The sequence below is a fragment of the Papio anubis genome, unplaced genomic scaffold (genome assembly GCF_008728515.1).
Source record: "Papio anubis isolate 15944 unplaced genomic scaffold, Panubis1.0 scaffold117, whole genome shotgun sequence".
Classification (NCBI taxonomy): Eukaryota; Metazoa; Chordata; class Mammalia; order Primates; family Cercopithecidae; genus Papio; species Papio anubis.
Genome location: NW_022160848.1, coordinates 87160 through 112095, shown reverse-complemented (window position 1 = coordinate 112095; position 24936 = coordinate 87160). Strand labels below are relative to the sequence as shown.

Genomic DNA, 24936 nt, shown 5'->3' with positions numbered 1-24936 from the left:
CTAAGTATTTGTTGAATTGGAGAAAATGATTAAAAGCACAGGCCTTTCGGGCACAGTGGCTCATGCTTGTAATCCCAGAATTTTGGGAGGCCAAGGTGGGAAGACTGCTTGAGCCCAGAGGTTTAAGACCAGCTGGGCAACATAGGAGACCTCATCTCTACAAATTAGCTGAGTGTGGTGGCACATACCTGTGGTCCCAGCTACTTGGGAGGCTGAGGTGGGAGGACTGCTTGAGCCCTGGAGTTTGAGACTGCAGTAAGGTGTGATTGTTCTACTTTTCTCCAGTCTAGGTGACAGAGTGAGGCGCTGTCTCAGAATAAAAAAGCATAGGCTTTTGACTCAGAGTTCCAATGGTGGCTCCCCCAGGGAAGAACTGTGTGACCTTGGGCGACCTAGTGAACCATACTGAGCCAGGCTTCTGGTTGGAAAGGGTGCTCAGAGTGGAAAAGTATGGCCTAGTAGGGAAAAAGGCATCAAGATTAGTGGGTAGGAATAAAACCACATTACTAAATCCAGAAAGAACTGTAATCAGGCCCTGGGAGAAAAGCAAAACAGTGAAAGAGGGCAGAATTGCCGAATGGCTCCTCTGGTCTTTTGATCACAAAAGTGAGGGATGCCAGAAACACAGAGTTAAATCGTCCACCAGAGAAGCACCATTCATGCTCTGCTGTTGATTGCCCTGGAAACCAGAATCCAGCTCTACTGCCAGGGAAATCTTAACTGGGACACCACCTATAAAAGAAATGGTAGCAATTAGAGGCACAGGCAGACTTAGTGTGACCAGCTCCACTCAGGGAGGGTCTGGGGATGAGTTCAGGAGGGAGTCGCAAAGAGAGGGAATTTAGATATGTAAAAGCCATGCTCTGTGGAAGCCCATGGAGTTTGTAATTCATAGATGCACATCCATATTTTCTCTCACTCATTTTTGTGAACAGCTCCACCTGGCAGGAGGCCGCTCTCATTCTGGTGCTCTGGATAAGCTGCTGAGACAGCTCAGTGGAAAGACCAGCCCCCTTGAGTTGAGGCCACATGACTAAGCTCTGGCCAGTAGAATATTGGTGGACACGGTGTGCACATAGGGCAGGTCCTTTAAGAAGGAAACTGCACGATGCTTTTCCACCTCCATTGGGCTGGACTTGGTAATAGTGGTGAGTCAGGTTTGATTACAGTGGGCTGGGACCCCATGTTGGGAGGTCAGTGGGTTGGCACCCTTCATGGTTGGGGAGCAAGCTTATTCAAGAAGGCTTCACCCTTTGCCCTCTCCACATGTCTATGTATTGCTAAAAAAAACACTGTGGAAGAGATGGTCCTTTTGCATGTCTTTAAGAAGCCAGTTGGCCAGGTGCGGTGGCTCATGCCCATAATGCCAGCACTTTGGGAGGCTGAGGCAGGATTGTTTAAGCCCAGGAATTTGAGATCAGCCTCTGTCTCACAGATGGCCATCAATAGAGTGGATGCCACCCTTATATACACCTGTCTCTCTCTCATCTACCACTAAAGCTCGAACACCTCTGCCCTAGGGTACACAGTCAGGCCTTCTCATTTAGTTCACGGTTACTTGAAACCTTTGGTTGAAGGGGTATCACATTTTTACATTGTGTTTGATACTGCTCTCCATGTTGCTGTGTGTGCACATCAACACCCCTTATTTCAAACAGGATGGCAAGTTCCAGAAAGTGGGGGTGGCCCCGTTCTGTATGTTCTTTCCTGGTAAGTGACTCCTGAAGTGGTCATATTTACTTAACTGCACAGTGAACAAAATGGCAGGCCAGGCTAGATCCAGAGACTAGAGGAAACCCAGGTTAGTGTCTTAAAGACCCTAAAGGGGAAAAAAGGCATTTTTCTGATAGTCCCCATGTTGAATTTCTACATATATACAAATAAGTTTAAGATAAACCACTATTTCTCCAAACTTTTCTTAATAGTGTCAGCATTTCAGCATCTCTACACAGATCTAAGTCTCCTTCCCCTATGGGTCACTCACCTATTTCAGCACCATTTGTTGGGCATCTCCGTGAGCCTGGCACTGGCTGGGCACACGATGCAGGTGCTAAGGGCTTGGTCTGTGATTTCCATGGATGAGGGTGTTCGTGCTACTCATGGGAGATTTCACTCAGTCCCAGTTTTGTCACCTAGAGCCTGACGGTTCCCAGTTATACACAAGTGTAAAACGCCAATCAGGAGGAAAAACAAAGGCTTGTCCCAGCCAGCCAGGGGCTTGTAACAAGGGAAGATGGTCCTGGTGTTCCTGCCCTGAGAAAGTAGCCTGAGTGCTGGTGGCTGTGGGGACCCCAGCATGCTCCTCGGTCCTAGCTCTTATGGTATCTTCGTCCCACTGTGGGGAGTCCATGAATGTGAAAGTACTTTGTAAAATATATAGAGATCATTAGTGTCAATAGGATTACCTTTCCTCATTTCACCACATCATGGCTTTACTTTCCTCTGGTCACAACATGGAACTGAAGTAGCTTTTTAACGTTATTTGTTACTGTTACAGAATGGAGTTTGCTCCCTGTTCTTGAAGTAAAACACAGGAGAATTAAATGCCGTATCTTCATTTCAAATCTAGATCCATTTTTTTTTTCCTTATATGTAAGCCCTGGTAATTTTTTCCCATGGACTTGAGGATCCTGAAATGACTCAAAGGTGTATGCTGCTCAAACTCTAAGTTCCCAGTAGCTTAAGAATGGCCATGGCAACCAGAGGAGGAGAGGTAGAGAAATGGCAGTCTCTACTTACAACCATTCCATTATTGATGGGCATTACAGTTTCCGACTTTTCACTATTATGGCAAGAAAACACTGTTTTAGTTGGTTAGGGCTGCTGTAACAGAGTACCCCAAACTGAGTGGCTTAAACAGTGACATGTATTGCCTCAGTTCTGGAGGCTGGAACTCCAAGACCAAGGTGGGCAGGGTTGGTTCCTTGTGAGTGCTGTGAGGGAGAATCTGTTCCAGGCCTCTCTCCTGGGCTTGTGAATGGCTGTCTTCTCCCTGCCTGTTCACATGGTCTTTCCTCTGCATGTTGGTCTCTGTGTCCAAATTTCCCCTTTTCATCAGGACACCATTATATTGGATTAAGACCCACTCTAATGACTTCACTTTAATTTTGTTTGCTCTGTAAAGGCTCCATTTCCAAATAAGGTCATATTCTGAGGTACTGGTGGCTGGGACTTTAACATCTTCTTTGGAGGCGCACAATTCAACCCATAACAAATGTCATGAAAGCAGAAGGTGTTCGCGGATTCCTTTATTTATTTAGGAGGTGGGGGCGGGATGCGGAGGAAGTTTCCTATAGGGAAAGAGTTGAGAAGAGTCTGCAGGGACTGAGCTAGAAAGCAATGACATTCCGTAATTGGAAAAGAGCAGGGCACATCTGTAAGTACCTGGTGTGAGTTTTGTAAGAAAACCTACCTTATGAATGAGTACAGTGGACTACTACTTAGTACATTCATACATGTTTCTACCATCTCAAGATTTTTATATATACAGTATATGATCTGTTTTTATAAATGTACAGCTTGAAAAAAGATCCTTCTTGTAATAAGTACAGCATTTAAACACAAACCAACATGGGCCAGCCACATTCCAACTGAAGACCCAGAGAAAGCAAAGCCGGCAGCCCAGCCCCCAGCCCCCAGCCCCTGACCTGCTTGGCGGCCCTGATGGTCCCGGCAAAGTGTAAACCAGTGCCCCGCTGTCCCCCTGGGCTCAGCAGGCCAGCTTGCCCTTGGCATGTGCGTGGGAAGTGCCTGCTCACGCTGAGCCCAGTCTGCAGAGGGCGGGTCCTCCCTGAGGGAAGGTGGCAGAGAGGAATGTGTATATCAGGTACGGACAAAAGAGATGAAAGAAATGTGCTCTTCAACTAAAGGCACTTGTCAGCGGCCGCCTACAGCCATTCCCTAGGCCTGGTGAGCAAGCCGGGTGCTGTTTTGATAGAAGCCTATAAGGTCTGAGCAGACCTCACTTGTCCTCTCACCAGGTTTAAATACAATAAATAAATCTTAATGCATGGTGGTTTTGCCCTCCTGGGTTCCTATGAAGAGGCTACCTTTTAGGATCACTTACGGAGTGATACTCCCTGTCCCCAACCCAGTCTTTTCAGTGTCCTCCATGGGGAAGGTACCAGAATAGCTCCAGGCCTTGGAGAAGCAGTTGCTCATTGTGGATTGTAAGGGGAGCCCCTAAATATCTCCTCCCCTGGTCTGTGCCTGGAGCTCCTCTGCCCCATGCGTCAGAGTCATGGGCGCCTCAGATCTTGGTCACATAGTTGTTGGGGAACAGGCCCTGCTTGCCTCGTAGTCGACCCGTCCACCAGCCAGAAGGATCTGCAGGGGGAGAGAGGTGGTGAAAGTGAAGATGAGTAAGTCTGTTCTGCCCCAGCCAAACACACACTGCTCCTATACGGATTCAAGTGATGTGGCTCCATCCATATTGTTTTCCCTTTGTTCTTTAAATCAAGAAGTTTGTTGTAAAAAGATATCTACCAAATTAATAAAGCACTCAGCCAAGCCCATGGACTGCTTTACTAATGGATATTGAAGGTTGTCTCCCTGGCTTCTACACCATCTACTTTCATTATGAGGAAGCCACGAAGTGTAGGTGGGACAGCCCCTACCAGTTCTAATCCACTCAGGGTACAGCCTTTGTCTTGCTCCTCAAGTTGGTTCAGGGATGGACACATGACTAATTTGGTCTGATCAGAATAAAACTCAGGACTTTTGTCCAATGGCTAAGAAAAGAAGTTGCAGAGATGATGCAGATTTCAGACATGGTTTGGTATGTTGGCCTGGAATTGCTGCTGCCATTTTGCTACCATGAAGAAAAACAGCTTGAGAAGGGAGGGGATATAAAGAAGGGGGCAGAGCTGAAAGAAGCATTAAAAGAGCAGCTGGTGTCTTGATCAGACTGAGCCTGAGGCCTGGATCTGCCTCTACAAATTGCAGTTTGAGGAGCTCATAAATTCTCTTCATCTTCACACTAGATCTTACAGCAATGTGACCATGTGCTCTTTGGGAGGCTGTCCCAGCCAACCGGCCACACACTTACCTTCTTTGATAATATCAATAATGTCATTGGCATTAAAGCTGAGTTCGTCTGTGTCCTGAGCGTCATAGGCATACAAAGCCTTGCACTGTGGCACCTGAGGCTTGGGCTTGGGCTGGGGCTTGGGTCTGCCCCCTGCTGGGGGAGGCCTACTGGTCGTTTGTCTCCTGACCCTGTGGGGAGAGAGGAGCAGGTGAGACTGGGCCCCAACAGGAGGCAGCAGCACCGAGCGGTGGTTTGGCGCATGGTGGCTGGCACTGGCCTGTTCAAGTTCAAATCCATCCTTAGAAGACATATGGCCCAGGGCGTAGTCTTTAAACTTGAGGAATAAAAGTAATTTTTCTGACAAGGTTGTTGCAAACACACATAGCTCTTAAAAACCTTAGCTGCTGCTGTTACTGTGTCCCCAGCATAGAAGGCAATGTGGGAGACACATATCCATATAAAAGTATCAAAAGTATACCCATACATTTAAATCAGGAACATTCAGGTATCTGTCCCTCCTTCCTCAAGTTGGGAAATGGAACTTTTGCAGGTGCCACAGAAGCCTGTAGGCATCTCTCCTTCACTGCATTCCCCCCAGATTACCACCACCTTACAGTTTGTATTCATGATTCTCTGGCTCATCTCTACAGTTCGCCACACATGTAAATACCCCTAACCAATATCTGTGGTCCGACTGTATCAACTGTATGAAAGGCATCATATTCCACGGTCACACACTCAACAACTGGACCATGTGTCCTGCTGATGCCTGCAGCTGTAGTTCCTTCATCCTCGCTGCCTGATACTACACCACTGCACGAGTGACTGTGTCACAGTTTACTTCTCCAGGGCACTGTGAATGGTCACTTGGGATGGTTCCAGTTTTCACTATTGTAAAAAATGCTGCCGTGAGACTTTGCTCCCCATTCATATCCTTATTATGCCTCAGACCTCACTCCTGTCTACTCCCATCCCATCTGTCCACCCACCCTCATTACTCCGGAGACTTCCCTCCCACCAGCTCATTATTACTACTTCGACTTCACTCCCATCCCTCATTATTACTCCTCAGACTTCCCCTCCCATCCCTCATTATTACTCAGGCTTCCTTCCCACCCCCCTCATTCCTCCTCAGACTTCCCTCCCAACCTCTCATTATTACTCCTCACACTTACCTCCCACCGCTCATTATTACTCCTCACACTTACCTCCCACCCCTCATTATTACTCCTCACACTTACCTCCCACCCCTCATTACTCCTCACACTTACCTCCCACCCCTCATTATTACTCGTCATACTTACCTCCCACCCCTCATTACTCCTCACACTTACCTCCCACTCCGCATTATTACTCGTCATACTTACCTCCCACCCCTCATTATTACTCCTCAGGCTTCCCTCCCACCCCTATTACTCCTCAGACTTCCATCCTACCCCCGATTATTACTCCTCAGACTTCCCTCCTACCTCCTCATTACTCTGCAGACATGCCTCCTACCCCCTCATTATTACTTCTCAGACTTCCGTCTCACCGTCTCATTATTTGTCAGACTTCCCTCCCAGCCCTCATTATTACTCTGCAGACATCCTTCCTACCCCCTTATTATTACTCCACAGACATCCCTCCTAACCCTCATTATTACTCCACAGACATCCCTCCTACCCTCTCATTATTACTCCTCAGACTTCCCTCCCATTCCTCATTACTCCTCACACTTCGACCCTCTCATTACTCTGCAGACTTCCCTCACACCCTTCTCATTACTCCACAATCTTTCCTCCCACCCCCTCATTATTACTCCACAGACTTCCCTCTCATTTTGTCAATCAGTATTACTCCTCAGATCTCCTTCCCATTCTTTCATTATTACCCCTCAGAGCTCCCCTTTGCCCCTCCAAAAATGTTGCTGTGAATATTCTTATACAAGAGTTTATCCAGAGCACTTTCTCAACATCTGCACAACTGACATTTGCGGCTAGGAATTCTCTGTTGTGTGTGTGTGTGTGTGTATGGGGGTGGGTGAGGGAGGCTGTCCTATGCCCTGTAGAATCCCTGGCCTCTACCCACTGGATACCAGTGACATTCCCTCCACCCCACTGTCATAATTATTAAAAATATCTCCAGTGCTCTCACCCTAATCCAGATCTTCTAGCTTTAAAGTTATTCTTTCTATATACTATGCTGCCTTCAGTCACCATTCATATACCGTTTCAAAGGTATGTAAGTTCAACTTGTTCCTATTTAGTGAGATCTTTACACCTACACCTGAAACATTTATTTATTAAATATGTTCATAAAAAGCATTTAGCAAAAACAAAAAGGAAAATGGAAACATGGAGAACATTTCTTTTTTTTCCACTTTGCTTAAGGACAAACCAAAGTAAAGGCTATATTCATTTCCCTACAAAAGAAACTTAAGATTTCTCCCTAAAGAAGTTGGGCTGGACCTCAACATGGTGGGACTGGCTGTTAGGTCTGCACATCACTCACACCTACAGGAGCAAGGAGGAAAAGGGAGGGGCTTTCTGGGGCCTGAGTTCTGGAAAGAACCACCACACCCAGTTTTGAGCTGTGCTCTCAGGAGCCACAGCCTGCTGGCCTTGCCCAGGTCCTGTGATGACAGATGCTCATGGGGTGCTGATGAACAACCTGGATCACAAAGGGGTGGCTGGGGGGGACACGGACTGCCAGCAGGGTGGTGGACTGTCCCTAGGAGGGGCTGGGCTCCCCTGAGACTGGGCTTTTCCACCACCCCACATGGGAGGGAGCAATCCCCAAGGCTATTCAGGCTCCACTCCTCTTACCACCACCCCCCTGCACTTCTCTCTTAGTGCAGAGGAAAGGCATTTTGTAGGTTCTTAGTGTGACATCAGTCATTTTCTACCTAGTGCCTATTGGAAATCCCCATTCCCTGTTCAAGAAGTGCGTGCTTCTCTGAAAGTTGGCCAGGCAAGCAGGTTTTAAATTAAGCACCCTATATATTGGGGATATGTCAGCATTTGGTTAATAAGAGCCATTAGCCTGGATACCAGATGTCATGTGACTTCTCAGCAACAAGGAATGAAAGGGGGTGGGGGCGGGCATTACAACACCCTGGGAGGCAGGAAGCCTCCAGCCTGGCAGTCCACAGAACTGGGCTAGAAGTGCACGTGGAAGGACACAGATGCACACATGTGCACGCACACACACCCAAAACCGTCGTCCCTGTCTCCCTAGGGGACTGGTTCCAGGACTTCTCACAGATATTAAACTCCACAGACACGTCCCTCATATGAAAGAGTGTAACAACTGCATATAAACAATGTGCATATGCACATCCTCCTGTATGCGTCAAATCACCTCTATTTAACTTACAATACTTAATATAATTGCTATGTAAATAGTTGTTATACTGTATTGTTTAGGGAATAATGACAAGAAAAAGGCTTTTTTAAAAATATAGGACTGAGTAGGCATGGTGGCTCACGCCTATAATCCCAGCACCTTGGGAGACCAAGGCACGTGGATCACCTGAAGTCAGGAATTCGAGACCAGCCTGGCCAACATGGCAAAACCCCTGTCTCTACAAAAAGTACAGAAGTTAGCCAGGCGTGGTGGTGCACGCCTATAGTCCCAGCTACTTGGGAGGCTGAGGCAGGAGAATCACTTGAACCCAGGAGGCGGAGGTTGCAGTGAGCCGAGATTGCGCCACTGCACTCCAGCCTGGGCCACAGAGTAAGACTGTCTCAAAAAAAAAAAAAATTTTTTTTAAGTCTGTACATGTTCACTACAGAGGCAGCTATCTGTACTTTTTCTAAATATTTTCATTCCAAGTTTGGTTGAATCCACAGATGTGGAACCCATGGGCACAGCGGGCCAATTGAACCCACAGATGGAAATTTGTCCTGTCTTGTGCAGGGGAAAAATCCTGCCGTCCTTAATGCAGATTGACAAGGTCTCTGGAGCCCAAATACGGGGGCTTAGGTACGGGGTCCTCCTGCTGAAGGACTCCCCTCACTGGGGTCGGGGTAAGACAAGACGGATGGCTCCTGAGAGGTAAGACCCTCCCTGCCCTGGGCATCACTCACTTGTTCTGCCCCACCTGCTTCCAGCTTTGACTAAGACTTGTTTCTGTCCTTCATGTCTTCCTTGCCAGTTGTTTCCTTTCTAGGACACTTGACCCTCATGCTAGCTCAGCTGTTATTAGTTCGCCCCATCCTCAACCTGAAAATCTTTCTAACAGCTTTTCTCTGCTCTTGGAAAAAGGACCAAAACCCTTCATGGCGCCTACAGACTCTGCCAGGTGCGGCCCCTGCTCACACCCCAGCCTTACTCCCTTCTTCAGGTCACATTGGTGCCTTCTTACCTTTCTTCATGAGCCCTGGTTGGGGAGAGGACCCTTGTCCACATACTTCAAGTTTACATCATATTTACTGGTGAAACTCACAACAATCTCCCCATAAGATCAGGAATAAAAACAGAACTCACCACTTCTGTCCAATATTATCCTGGAAACTCTAGCCAGGGTAATCAGGAAAAAAAAAAAAAAGGCATCTAGATTGTTTTAAACTAGAGATCATAAGTCTGATTGAACGGATTCTTTCTGGTGATAAGATACCAAATTATAAACAAGACCTAAGGGGATGCAGGTGGACCACGCAAATAGCTGTGTGTGTGGCCACTGCATGGTCTTTGATCTCAAGGCATCAGAGGCTGCTTCCTCAGGATACGTGACTACTGGCCAAAGTAAAACCTCAGGAATTACCCAGGGAATCTGGGGTCCTCTGTAGACCCATGACAACACCTGGCCTAATTGTCCAGGTTGTGGGCAACTGCTACTGTGCTGGCAATGTAAGCCATCTGGCCCTTTATCACCAGGCTGAATGGGGTTCCTAGTACTCCACAAGTGAGAGGTGGGGGAGGCCAGGGCAGCTTTAGATGGGACATTTGCTGGGGAGCAGGGTGTGGACAGTGGGGACTGTTTGATGGCAGCCGGGAGGAGCGGGCAGGTGGGTGGAGGAGGGAGGACCTCTGCACTTTGCATTAGGAAGGGCAACACTGATGCTGCCACCATTGGCTCTTTCTTGTGATCACAAAGGGGCACAACTGCTCTGCTGGGGCAGCATATTCCCAAAGCGAGCCACAGTGAGAGCCATTCTCCCTGGCCAGCCTGCACATGGCTACACCCTTGTGAGGGCGAGCAGACAGGATGTCTTCTGGGAAACTGCCAGTAGGTGAGTGAAGTCTGGATAAACTCCCCTCAACTAGACCAGGCCTTGTGCTAGGCATTTTCACAGATGCTGCTTCATTTCACCCTCATGACACTCCTGTGAGATGACTGATGCAGGCTCCTGGAATTTCCTGCTGGTTTCACCACTGGCCACCATGGTGGCCCATGCCTAAGGCTCCTGGCACTGCAGCCACACGGAACCTTTCTGCCTCCTTGGTCTGGCTACGCTCCCCTGGCCTCTCCCCACTTCCCAGGCAGGACTGCTAACTCCTGCTCAGCCTTGGATCTCATTTCCATCACTTCTTCCCCAGACTCTGGCGAACCACCCGCCACACCCTCCCCTAGCCCACGGCTCCTCCAGAGCAGGGTGAATTGTAGCATGACGGTGACCTGTGTGGCTATCTGGCTGACTCCCCCTGGGATGGGGCCTCAAGCTCTATGCTGACAGTGTGTAGCAGGAGGGGGACATGGGCTTGAGTCTGTGTGCTGGGTTTGAGGCCAAGCTCTGCATCTGTAAAACCTAAGCAGATTCAGGCAATGGCCTAGGTCCTTTTTCTTTTCCATTTATTAACTTATTTTTATTTTTTTTGAGACTGAGTCTCGCTCTATGATGCAGGCTGGAGTGCAGTGGCATGATCTCGGCTCACTGCAACCTCTGCCTCCCAGGTTCAAGTGATTCTCATGCCTCAGCCTCCCAAGTAGCTGGGATTACAGGCGCCCACCGCCATGCCCATCTAATTTTTGTATTTTTAGTAGAGATGGGGTTTCGCCATGTTGACCAGACTGGTGTCCAACTCCTGACCTCAAGTGATCCGCCTGCCTCAGCCTCCCAAAGTGCTGAGATTACAGGTGTAGGCCACTGCGCCCGGCCTCTTTATTTTTAGCCATGAAGTTTTGCCACGTTGCCCAGGCTGGTCTTGAACTCCTGGGCCTAAGTGATCCTCCTACCTTGGCCTCCCGAAGTGCTGGGATTACAGGCGTAAGCCACTGCACCCGGTTCTAGGCCTTTTTTCTAATTCTAGGATTTTTTTTTTTTAGACGGAGTCTCGCTCTGTCGCCCGGGCTGGAGTGCAGTGGCCGGATCTCAGCTCACTGCAAGCTCTGCCTCCCGGGTTTACGCCATTCTCCTGCCTCAGCCTCCCGAGTAGCTGGGACTACAGGCGCCCGCCACCTCGCCCGGCTAGTTTTTTTTGTATTTTTTGCTAGAGACGGGGTTTCACCGTGTTAGCCAGGATGGTCTCGATCTCCTGATCTCGTGATCCGCCCGTCTCGGCCTCCCAAAGTGCTGGGATTACAGGCTTGAGCCACCGCGCCCGGCCTAATTCTAGGAAAGTTTTACAGAGAGCTCTGAACAGCACTGAGGAACACAGGAAATCTGTGCCATGAAGCTGTCGTGGAACACAGTCGGTGGAAACAGCCATTTTCCCAGACTCCAACAGCCTGGAAAACCCAGGCAATCTCCTCTGTGTCACTAGGTGGCAATCCTGCGTCATTAATGAGAAGAATGACTTCCTTTTTTTTTTTTGTTTTGAGACAGAGTTTCTTGTTGCCCAGGCTGGAGTGTAGTGGTACGATCTCAGCTCACCGCAACCTGTGCCTCCTGGGTTCAAGCAATTCTCCTGCCTCAGCCTCCTGAGTAGTTGGGATTACAGGCATGTGCCACCATGCCCGGCTAATCTTGTATTTTTAGTAGAGATGGGGTTTCTCCATGTTGGTCAGGCTGGTCTTGAACTCCTGACCTCAAGTGATCCACCTGCTTTGGCCTCCCAAAGTGCTGGGATTACAGGCATGAGCCACTACGCCTGGCCGGGAATGACTTTCAAAGAAACTGCCAGAAATTTGATTAATGAGGTCTTCTAGGAGGCTGGAGGCCCCCAACTCCCAGCCAAGGCAGTTGGTTAATCCAGGAGGAAGGGATTACAAAGCCCCTTACAGGGGACATGAAACCCGCATGCCCACCATGCCAGAACAGCCTCAGTCCAACTTGCGAGAGCTGATAGAACTTTCAGGCATTTTATGACCCAATTGTCAAACATGGCCATTATTAAAAATCAAATCACTGACAACAAAGAAATTGTATTAAAGCAAAGGCAATAAATGCTAATCATTTATCCCTTCCTACTTCTCACTGCACCCTCTGCGTCCCGGGTTCAAGCGTTTCTCCTGCCTCAGCCTCCCGAGTAGCTGGGATTACGAGCATGTGCCAAGAAGCCCGGCTAATTTTTATTTTTATTTTTGTATTTTTAGTAGAAACGGGGTTTCACCATGTTGACCAGGCTGGTCTCAAACTCCTGGCCTCAAGTGATCCACCCACCTTGGCCTCCCAAAGTGCTGGGATTACAGGCGTGAGCCACCACTCCTGGTCTACTTATTTTCCTTCTATCTACGCATTTGAAGTTATTAAAGTCTATTGCTGATGTGTGGTAGAAATACTATACAATGGTGTGAGACTGCCCATCTTTTCCCAACTCTGCACTCAGTAGTAGTCACACTGGTAGCTTGAAATTGGCCATGGGGAGAGAATTTTACTCGAGAAACTGGTAAATGTTACAGTTCAGGCCTTTTACTCGCTGGAGTGCCCACTGTTCACCAGAACACTACCATCCTACCATCCTCATGCTGCCCTCACAACAAAACAGGCTCACTCATGTCTAAAAATGCCTTGCCAACTTTTGTTTCATTATTTCCTTATTGTTAGTATTTTTAGAGACAAGGTCTTGCAATGATGCCCAGGCTGGGGTACAGTGACATGATCATACCTCACTGCAGTCTTGAACCCCTGGACTTGGGCCATCCTCCTGCTTTTAACCATCTGAGTGCTGGGACTACAGCCATTTACCCCCATTTGTTTTATAATGGCTATGTAGAATTTAGATAATTTTGGTAGTTCTGGTACTTTGTGATACAGTATTTGTATTTCTAATAAACATCACAGAATTAAAAATTGTGTTATAAAAATAATTATTTCATTGAGATAATTTTTTTTTTTTTTTTTTGAGACACAGCCTCACTCTGTCACCTGGCTGGAGTGCAGTGGAATGATCTCAGCTCGCTGCAGCCTCTGCCTCCCGGGTTCAAGTGATTATCATGCCTCAGTCTCCCAAGTAGCTGGGATTACAGGCACCTGCCACCATGCCCGGCTAATTTTTGTATTTTTAGTAGAGACAGGGTTTCACATGTTGGTCAGCCTGGTCTCGAACTCCTGACCTCAAGTGATCCTCCTGCCTTGGCCTCTCGAAGTGCTGGGATTAACGGCATGAGCCACTGTCCCCAGCTAGATAACGGGGAGTTGCAGCAAGATTTCAGACTCAACAATAAGTTATTTTTCCTTTTGACATTTCAATAATAAAGGCTCATTATATATAATATATATTGTTTATATATATAATATACATGTTAGTATATGGTTAAAAAATTATATATTACTAAGCAAATCCAGTGTTTCATTATATGTAATTTTGTACAATGCAATTTAGTTTTCTTATTTTAGGGTAAGTTGTACACATCACTTTATGTGTCTATTACCAATTAACATAACTACACGAAAAAGCTGACCTACAGCAACTTTTTTTTTGCACCAGGTTCTTTCTTCTGAGTAGGGCAATCACATTATAACCCAGAAGCAAATAACATTTCCTGATGAATTAAGCACACTACATCCAGTTTGCTTTGTGAAAACTTGCACTGCAAGAGTCCTGTATTACTGACCAGAGAAGAAACAACTGATCTATTTGCCCCAAGACATTAGGATGTCAGCTGACATTTGAGTCCTCACGGATGGCTGCCGAATCTCACAAGGTGCCAAAAGTCCACAAGGAAACAAAACCCCAAATGACATCAAAACTCAACTGAGGGCTAGTTAATTCCCTCTGCCCTGGCAATGTCCATCCTTTCCATGGGATGTTCATTGTTATGATGACTGCAGCTGAGATAGATGTTTAGTTAGAAAGAGACTGTAGAGGCCAGGAGTTCGAGACCAGCCTGGCCAACATGGCAAAACCCTGTCCCTACTAAAAATTAGCCAGGCGTGGTGGCTCATGCCTGTAATCCCAGCTACTTGGGAGGTTGAGGCATGTGAATCACTTGAACGTGGGAGGCAAATGTTGAGCTGCAGTGAGCCAGGATCGCACCATTGCACTCCAGCCTCAGTGACAGAGTGAGACTCTGTCAAAAAAAAAAAAAAAAGAGAGAGAGAGAGAGAGAGACTGTGGAATAGTGCAGAGCCGGAAGGAGTTTGTGACTTTCCTTCTTCAAATCATCCAAATGAGGCTCTAATGTCTAGTGTCTGTTACCGTTACTGCAGAACTGTGTGCCGCTGATGCTCTGTGCCCATGGAGAACAGGCACAGCTGCCAAGGGTGTGTGTGTGTTGGGGGCGGGCATCTCCCTGTCTAGTCTCCTTGTTTTGGCTTCCCTAGGCTGTCCATTCCCCGCATTAAAGCCAGCAATGCCTGAAGTGTAGACCTTCATGGAATCCACAGCTCTAGGCAGGCCAGAGATTTGAGTTGTTGAGAATAAAGCCACTGGGCCAGGGAATGTCACCTTTCAACCCTGGTAGAGCATTAAAATTTCCTTGTGAGACCAACCAATGAATAACAGTAATGAGACAAATACAAAATAACTTTCAAATAGCACTGTGCTTTATAGCACACAAAGCCCTTACTTAACCTTCAAGAAAACTCTGAGGAGTGGGTTTTCAAAATTATTATATTATTAGTATCCCTATTGTACAGGTGAAGACACCAAGGAGTAGAAAGATTAAGTGACAAGCCTGGGGTAGCACATAGAAGGCACATGGCTCAGTAAATATTGATGAATAAAAGAAAAAGGAATGAATGGACAAACCAGGACTCACATCCTGCTCTTATAGCTGCAAATCTTGTGCTCTCTGCACTCTAAATGCCACCTTTTGTGAATTTCTGTGTAGCTCCCATACCTCCTGGGTGGGTGTGCCTAGTCTATCAGGCGGAGCTGGGATTAAGCTTTCGAATATCACCTCTTTGTTCTGCAGATGTGAAATGTATGTCTTGAAATTCCAAGAAGGAAAATAATGGCATTTTATTCCACTGGCTCTTAAAAATATGCTGTGTTCCAAAAGGTTGAATCTATAAACATTACTGGAAATGTGGAAATGGATGCCAGGAATTCCTCAGCACCATGTCTGCCCGGGCCAGGATATGGCTGCTGCTCCCACAGATTATGGGTTGAGAAATATTGCTGTTGGACACTTGATGGAAATTTTAAGCCCCTTGAAAATATGACTCCATTGGGAGGATCTTGACAAGAGACACAGAGGCAGCATTTAACTATTTCTGTTGGCCCCTCCTTTGTGGCATGCCCAGAAGCCCCACCACTGAGCACCTGCAAGATTTTTCTGTTTTTCCAACTTCTAGTTGGATTAATCTCTGGAGTATCTTGAAATTTCCTGAAGTTGTCCTCCCACAAAATGGACCACAGGATTAAAAAGGTTAACAGACATTTCCAGTCTGGGTTTTAATGCTTCCAAGAATGAACTGCAGATAGATTATGTACATTTCAGTTATAGGAGGGAAAATTACGACACACACTGGATAGTGAGATCAGAGCAAAGGTGGATGGATGAACTGTTGTGTGTATTTTTTTGAGATGGAGTCTCGCTCTGTGGCCCAGGCTGGAGTGCAGTGGTGCAATCTCGGCTCACTGCAAGCTCCGCTTCCCAGTTTCATGCCATTCTCCTGCCTCAGCCTCCCGAGTAGCTGGGACTACAGGCGCCCGCCACCATGCCTGGCTAATTTTTTGTATTTTTAGTAGAGATGGTGTTTCACCATGTTAACCAGGATGGTCTCAATCTCCTGACCTCGTGTTCCGTCTACCTCAGCCTCCCAAAGTGCTGGATTACAGGCGTGAGCCACCGCGCCCGGCCTGGATGAACTGTTTATACGATTCTTGCCTAACCTCTTCTCTTTCCTTGAGAACCAGGAAAGATCTTTGACCTGAGTTAGACTTTTCAAAAGCTATACTAATCGATGGCAAGATCCTGATTCCCACTGCAGATCTCTCAGTGTTTCCAGGAGAATGATAATGATAGCTACCATGTGCACAAATACTGCAATGCAAGGGTAAAGAATCCAGTTGGGATGGTAATTAATTTAGTGAAATCTTCATGCTCTCTTCAAAACAACTGATTGAACCTAAAATAAACTGATAAAGACTTGCCTGAATTAACTTGAGGTGCTAATTACATCATTTGATTTTATCCATATTACATGATCCAAAATAAATTACAGAAAAAGTGCACTGAGGGATGAGAGAGGAAGGAAAGAGAAACCCAGAATGTGAGAGCCGGGGAAGAAAGACCATAGTAATCCTCCTTTTACAGATTGCTTAAAGTCAAGGTTACTGTTTAGAACTTTGATGTATATAGGAATTTTCATATTTATGGAAAAAGTACAAACTTGGGATCCTAAAATTCCCTGCATGCTTCAACAGCCTCCTGTGGGATAAATGCAATCAGGTTTTTATGGCAAACACGAAGAAGCTGTTAAATTTAGGTAACCATGGGGATCCATAAAATGCCACATCCAAAGTCTCTGGCCACATTAAACACTTTTAATTTTCACCTTTATGTGTTTTAGAAAATAAATACTAAGAAAAGGTTCAGCCCTTTGCCCAAGGTACTATTTTGTAAGGAACGTTTGCACAGCAGATTTAAGGTTACAAAGAGGAGGCTGGCTAAGACACAGTGTGCCTACTAATCGTGTTTTACATACAAGGAAATCTTACTGCCTAGTAGACAGGTGTGAAGGTGTCCTCTCCTTCCGGCCTCATGGCCAGCCTCTAAGACAGCACCACGTGTACCCAGTCTTTAGGCCTGAAGGCGGCAAAGGGTGCGATAAGACTTAAATAGGGAACCACATGGCAGAGGGCTGGAAGGGAGCAGCCTTGGTTAAGACACAGTGTTCCTAAATTGCCTACTTTTGGCTGACAGATGCTCCCAGCTGGCTGATGTGCAAGTCTGCAACTTGCAAAGTAGGCTGGAAAGATGGTTTTGCTTGCCAAAACCAAAGTAAGTAGGCAGCTAGCAGACAGAGCTAAGAGATTTGGTGCATTCTGTTGACTGCTTTTAATACCCTGCCTGCTTTGAGGGATCAAACTGGGCCTAGGGGGGTGACTTAGTGATGCTCACCCACCTGAAAGGTGTAGGTCTGGGTTAGAGATCGAAAATCCTGTGAGCCTAACAGCACCCTTGCAATTCACCTTCACATGGAGGCTTCCCTGGCTTTATCAATCAGACCACAGGTGCCTTCAGACTAATGGTTTTCAAAATGTGGTCCCTGGATCAGAGTATCACCTGGGAACATGGTAGAAATGCAAATTCGTAGGCCCTACCCCAGACCTACAGAATCAGAAACTCGGCAAGTGGGCCAGCAAGCTTTCCAGGTGATTCCAGTGCACACTAGAGTTTGAGAACTACTGGTTTAGACCAAGCCAATTAGGTAAACCATGGTCATGACAACTGCTAGGATATAGCTACTTACCCAAGAGTGGGGGGTAGTGGAAGGGAGGAGGAGAGGGAGACAGACACACACAGACACAGACACACACACACACACACACACACACACACACACACGCAGAGCGAGGTCTATATAAGGGTGGCATCCACTCTACTGATGGCCGTCTGTGTGATAAAACTAAGGTGCTTTCAGCTGGGCGCCGTGGCTCACGCCTGTAATCCCAGCTACTTTGGGAGGACAAGGCAGGCAGATCACGAGATCAAGAGATCGAGACCATCCTGGCCAACATGGTGAAACCCCGTCTCAACAAAAAATACAAAAAAATTAGCTGGGTGTGGTGGCGGGTGCCTGTAGTTCCAGCTACTCAGGAGGCTGAGGCAGGACAGTCACTTGAACCCAGGACATGGAGGTTTCAGTGAGCCGAGATCGCACCACTACACTGCAGCCTGGCAACAGAATAAGACTCTGTCTCAAAAACAAAACAAAACAAAACAAAAAAACAAAACAAAAAAAAACCAACTAAGGTGCTTTCATATTTGTAGCCCAAATGAAGTGAGGTAAGACTTGCCAGGGGAAAAGGAATGCTAGGAGAGAACATGGTGAACTTCCTAAGAGCTTTGTGGTCTTTAGAAGGAAGCTGCTAAGGCAGGAAAAACATCAAATAATAGGGCAAATAGGGCATAAAGGTTAATGCGCCAGGCACGGTGGCTCATGCCTGTAATCCCAGCACTTTGGAAGGCCGACGTGAGTGGATTACTTGCAGTCAGGAGTTCGAGACCAGCCTGGCCAACATGGCGAAACCCTGTCACTACTAAAAATAAAAAAATTAGGCTGGGTGCGGTGGCTCACATCTGTAATCCCAGCACTTTGGGAGGCTGAGGTGGGTGGATCACGAGGTCAGGAAATCAAGACCATCCTGGCCAACACAGTGAAACCCTGTCTCTACTAAAATACAAATAACATAAAATAATTATGCAGGTGTGGTGGCACATGCCTGTAGTCCTGGCTACTCGGGAGGCTGAGGCAGGGGAATCGCATGAACCCGGGAGGCGGAGATTGCAGTGAGCCGAGATCATGCCACTGCACTTCAGACTGGCAACAGAGCGAGACTCTGTATCAAAAAAAGAAAAAAAAAAATTAGTTGGGCGTGGTGCTGGGTACCTATAATTCCAGCTACTCAGGAGGCTGAGGCAGGAGACACTTGAACCTGGGAGGAGGAGGCTGCAGTGAGCCAAGATTGTGCCACTGCACTGCAGCCTGGGCAACAGAGCGAGACCCTGTCTCAAAAAACAAAGCAACCAACCACAAACAAAAAGGTGGATGGATGGCTGCCCCCCTCAGAGGAAGGAGCTGCTGCTTCTCTTCCTGCACAGGTCTGTTTTGCATTCATACCTCCTGATCCTCATTTGAAACTTCTCCATGGTGCTAGAGACAGGAGAGAGTGGAAAATGGAAGTGGGCCTGAGAGAGGGGAAGAGAAGAGAGAGTGGGCGGGAGCAGGCCGTTACTGGCTTTAGCAGACAGAGCCACTCCACCACGGAGATTCGTGCAGAGCTGGAAGATTCCTTACAAGTCTCTAGTTCATCCTCCATGAAGCGACGGGGGTCCTCATCATCATCACTCTGTCACCGTCATCACCACCCTCAAGCTAGCGTTATGTGAGTAGACTCCTGCCAGCCAAGTACCATGCTAGAGATTTTATGGATATTATTTCTAGTCCTCCCGACGACCCTGCATGCTTGATGGCATTACATTAGTGCTTAGACAAGGAAACTAGAGGGTAAGCAGCAGGTCCAGTGTTAGAGAGACCTCTCATCCCCTTATCTGACATTTGACAACACTACTCTGAACACTCCTGCCTGGTGATCGCCATCCAGCCGGTGCCTGGATGCTCCCAGGGACAAAATGCTCTTTACATGCGAGGGCAACTCATATTTGGGTTGCTACAATGTTCTTCCTTTACTGGAGCCAAAATCTACCTCCTGGCCGAGTTCACTAACTGGTTTTCAGCTGGTGCTAGTTCCATCCCTGTGACTCCACAGGATATGTCTTAACCCCCTTTTAAAACTGAGAGCTCTTCTAATATCTACACAGAGCTTCAGGCATCTTCACTTCCTCCAGCTAAAAAGCCTGGGTTCTCTTCACCACTCTTTATTTATATTCTAGAAAGGCAGAGAGGCTGTCACTCTAAAGCCACAAAAACTCATATTCTTCAACAAACATCATATAGAACACTGGGATGTTATTCTTAATGTTGCTGAAGACTCTTAAAGCTGTTGTATTTATGCAACTGCAGGCACAGACACAAATCAAAAGCTCCCTTATTCCTCAACCATGCAAGAAAAACAAAGAGGTTGCAGAGTAACTGTATCTGGGGCCAAAGGGCACCCATCTTCTGATGTTTCCAAGCTAAGCCTTCTCTGGAGAATGAAATGAGCTGTCTGCTATTAATGTGGCTGTACCTTTAGAAATACCAGCCACAGCCCCACAGCCTTGGCTCCCGGAATACAGCACTGAGGTGGAAAACTGAACTTTAGAATCCTGTACTGACAGCCCCCAGGAACCTCTGAACCCTTGTTCTGAATGATGGAGATGGAGCTTGCCAGCTTCATCCACGGGATGTGAGAATCTTACCCTGCAGCTCCCTGGTCCGGGACCTTGAGGAAATCCAGGCTCTCTGGCGTCTGTGACACTCGGTCTGAACCAGTAGACTGCTGCTGTGGCAAGGGCGGGCGGGCCATGGAGGTGTACAGGCTTTTCTGACTGGCCCTCTGGCTTCCAGGAGCATTGGGATGTGGCACGAACTGGTTTCTGATGACTCCGTTCTGATGGTATCCTAGAGAGAGAAAGAGAGGAGGAAATAAGGCTTACATTTTTGGATCCTTTCCCAAAAGTCTCTCCACATTTCTTCCACGTACTACAAGGGCAGCTTACTTAACTTCTGAGTCTCAATTTCCCCATTTGAAAAAAATGGAAGGCATCACTGCTAACACATTGTGAGAATTAGAGCTGATTCTCTGTTCTCCCCATTCCCAGGCTTTACTGAGGTATAACTGACAAATAAAATTGTATGTATTTAACACGTCCAACAATGCATGGTCAACTTCCCGGGATGTGCCCGGAACACAGCGGACACTCAGCACATGCTTGGTGACAACAGAATCCCCAGATTTCCTGGGGTTCAAAGCCCACAGTAAGGAAAGGTAAGCTTACAGCTGGCTGGGAGACACCTTCTTGGGCCTCAGAAAAATTATGAGGTTATGACTCAAGAGGGTTGGCAGGCAGCTGTTTAAACAGCTGGACATCCATTTTCAAGGGGTCAGTCTTGGGCATCCACTGCAGGAGCCTGCTGTGTGAGGCAGACGGGGTGCGCTACACAGGCAAGGGAAAAGTGGCCACCCAGTTGGCTCAGTCCGGATGCAGCAAGCTCTCTCAGCCAAACAGCGATGTCTAGTTAAAATCACATTAGCCAATAAGTAATGGGTTAGAGTGACAGGCTCCAAACCATGCGTCTTGGCTGACTCGGGCATTAGCATTCCATGCTACGTATGAAGAGGCCCTTATTCATTCTCCCACTGACAGATCTGGGCTGAGTGGAGAAAGAGAACAAGACTCTTCAAGGCCCACTGTGGTGAACCCCACCCAAAAACCTCTTCCAACCAAACGAAGAGAACTCTTTGGTACCAGTGGGATGACCCTTAGAGAAGGACCAGGGGTTCAGTTCCGGCTCTGCCTCTGATAGCTACACTGATCATGAGCAAGAGAGCTGATGTTTCATAGTCTCAGTTCTTCACGAAAGAACCACGAGATAGGTCCAGAATCTGCTTGGTGGCTTCCAGCTCCAACGTGCATTTTCTCTATATCCTTATTATTGCAGAAATAGGGTTCTTCCTGCCCAGTAATAATAGCTGGAATTCTTACTTTGAACCCCGGTTTTCTCAGGGTGGAGCTTTCAAGAGGGTGGCTCCTCATCCAGCCACGTCTCTAGCAATTTCCTCCCACAGGCCACCAGACCAGATCAGAACTAGACATTTGGAGCAAACAGCTGCCCTTCACCTTACCCCATTCCCTCAGTGAGTGAGAGCTGAATGGGCTCCCACAGGGTCTCGGGTGGAGGAGGGTAGAAGGACCCCACTTGCTGCTTAGGGTCCCAATGAAAGGAGAGGGGCATCTTAAGTGTGTGACATGCCCTTGGGATGTCACATGGCCCATGACAAAAGTGGGGTCCCCACAGGGGCCGCCCCACATGCTGCTCGAGATCCCCTTGTCCACGATAAGATCAGAAGTTAAGAGTAAGCATTTAGAAACGTTCATGGCAGTTTGACAGATCTATTTCATGCCGGTTGCATCTTATAATAAGAAATTTTGACTTATATTTTATATGCTTTGAAAATTCTTCTTCTACTAATTCATTTTTATTATATCATACAAATGTATGGTTTGTGAGGGACTGGACATTTTTTTTAAACCCCTCGAAAACCCCTGGTCTTCCACCACAGACAGTTTGAGAAGCACTGGTTGAATGGATCCAGGTCCCATTGTCTCATTCGACTGATGAAAGAACTGGCACTTAGTTGGGGAGCGCTGCTCAAGGTCGGAAACTCTGTGGCCTGATTGGATCTGAGGCTGCTTTGGCCAACCTAGCTGAGGCCAGTGAGTGTTCCAGGTGGACTTGGCCAGAATTCTCCACTGGAAGCAGTGCACACGCAGTAATATGGTACTACAGGGCTTCTCTTAAGTTCCTCTGTGCTTGGATTTTCTTCAAAGAAGAAAGGAGGAGACAGAGCTGGGTCAAGGCAGGACGGGGACTCCAAAAGAGACGAGGATTAGTTTCTCACTGTTGGGCCCCAGTGTCCATACTTTAGCATGCAACGGTGAGATTCCAGAGACTAAAGAAATGTCTTTTTTTTTTTTTTTTTTTTCGGCCGGGGGCGGGGGGGGCGGGGGTGCTGGATGGGGAGGGGAGACAGAGTCTCACTCAGTCACCCAGGCTGGAGTACAGTAGTGCGATCTCAGATCACAGCAACCTCCGCCTCCCAGGCTCAAATGATGTTCATGCCTCAGCTCTGAGCGTAACTGGAATCACTGGTGCACGCCACCATGCCCAGCTAATCTTGAGACAGGGTCTCACTCTGTTATTCAGGCTGGAATGCAGTGGCATGATCATAGCCACCTCAGCCCCCCACTTCAGCCTCCTGAGTAGCTGGGATTCCAGGCATGTGCCACTATGTCCAGCTAATTTTTATTTTTTCTTTTACGTTTATTTATTTTTGAGACAGAGTGTTGCTCTGTCACCCAGGCTAGAGTGCAGTGGGGGTGATCTCAGCTCACTGCAATCTCCACTTCCCGGGTTCAAGCAATTCTCGTGCCTCAGCCTCCCAGTAGCTGGGATTACAGGTGTGCGCCACCATGCCTGGCTAATTTTTGTATTTTTAGTAGAGACAGGGTTTTGTCATGTTGGCCAGGCTGGTCTCAAACTCCTGGCCTCAAGTGATCTGCTCGCCTCAGTCTCCCAAAGTGCTGGGATTATAGGTTTGAACCACTGCGCCCAGCTGCAGCTAATTTTTCCGAACATTTTTATAGAGATGGGGTTTTGCTACGTTGCCCAGGCGGGGCTCAAACTTCTGATCTCAAGCAAGTCTCCTGCCTTGGTCTCCCAAAGTGTTGGGATTACAGGCGTGAGCCACCGCAACCAGCCTCAAGAAATGCTTTTTACTCCTTATCTAAGACATTGGTACAAATAGAATTCTCTTGGCTGGGAAGATTGGAATCAAATAGTCTCAAAATGACCCTATCAGACTTAGAATCCTAAACTGCTTAATACCAAACACTCTGGGAGCAGTTTTTTATGAACTGAGTTTTGTGAGCGATGGAAAAACATTAAAAGATGTTATGTATTTTTGCAAGTGTTCTGCAAACACTACACAGATTTTTAGAGGCAGAAAGTCTAAGATTCAGGTTTAGAGTGTATGAATCTGTCAGTTTTATTTTTATTATTCAAAATGAGAGGCCAGGCGCAGTGGCTCACACTTTTAATCCCAACACTTTGGGAGGCCAAGGTGGGAGGACTGTTTGAACCTAGGAGTTCAAGACCAGCCTGGGCAACACAGTGAGACTCCATGTGTACAAAAAGTAAAAAAATGAGCCAGGTATGGTGGTGCGTGCCTGTAGTCCCAGCTACTCAACAGGCTGAGGTGGGAGGATTGCTTGATCCAGGGAGGTTGAGGCTGCAGTGAGCTATGATCGTGCCACTGCACTCCAGTTGGGCAACTGAGACCCCATCCCCAAAAAAGAAGAGATAAACATGAAATATAAGCATAAACTTTATAACAATTTTGTAATGCTCTCAGATATTACTTTGTTTTTTCGAACAGGCCTCCTGAATCCTCATCTCAGAAAATAAATAGAAAACAAATTTCTTCTATTCAGTCATTAAGCTGCTGTAACTTACAAAATACTGTGCAGTGGCCCCCTCCCCTCCTTATCCATGATTTTGCTTTCTACTGTTTCAGTTACCCATGGTCAACTGTGGCCTGGAAATATTAAACGAAAGTTCCAGAAATGAACAATTCCTAAGGTTTAGGTTATGTGCCATCTCGCTCTGTCCCGCCAGGATGCGAATCGTCCCTTTGCCCAGCCTATCCATGCTGTGTCCCCTACCCCGTCATCAGTCACTAAGCAGCCGTCTTGTTATTCATAACGGCCCCAGGAAGCTGGCAATTTGGATATGCCAAAGAGAAGCCATTAAGCGCTTCCTTTAAGTGAAAGGGTGAAAGTTCTCAACTTACTGAGGATAAAAAATTATGCAGAAGTTGCTAAGATCTACAGTAACAACGAATCTTCTATCTGTAACATTGTGAAGAAGGAAAAAAATTTCTGCTGGTTTTGTGGAAAACTCAAACTGGAAAAGTATAGATAGGTTTTGGTAATATCTGCATTTTCAAGCTCCCAGTGGGGGTCTCGGAATGCATCCTCCGCGGATAAGCCGGGGCTACTGTAGTGGTATTTGGCCAGAGCTGGGTAGTGGTGGTGTGGTTAGACCTGACAAACGCCTATTTCCGTAAAGCAGCATCCTGTGTCTTAAAAGCTGACAACAGTCTAGTTGTCACGGACAAGAACTCCTTTCTCTCTGTCAGAAGCCTTTCCTAAGAGAGCAATATTTCGAAGTAATGAAATCCAGATTGCGAACTCAGCCGCAGCT

The 24936-nt window shown here is 47.1% G+C and overlaps 1 protein-coding gene across 2 annotated transcripts in view; it reads right to left on the bottom strand.

The window, feature by feature from the left end:
- Positions 1–3231: 3231 nt before the first annotated feature.
- The window catches only part of LOC101026682 (unconventional myosin-Ie), a 102950-nt gene continuing 81245 nt past the window's right edge, over positions 3232–24936 (bottom strand). For both annotated transcript variants that reach the window (XM_031661249.1, XM_031661248.1), the window contains 3 exons: positions 20370–20571; positions 5048–5217; positions 3232–4326 (listed from right to left, as the gene is read on the bottom strand). In XM_031661249.1, the coding sequence (XP_031517109.1) occupies positions 4250–4326; positions 5048–5217; positions 20370–20571 (449 nt within the window). In that variant the 3' untranslated portion in view covers positions 3232–4249. The remainder of the gene's footprint in view (positions 4327–5047; positions 5218–20369; positions 20572–24936) is intronic.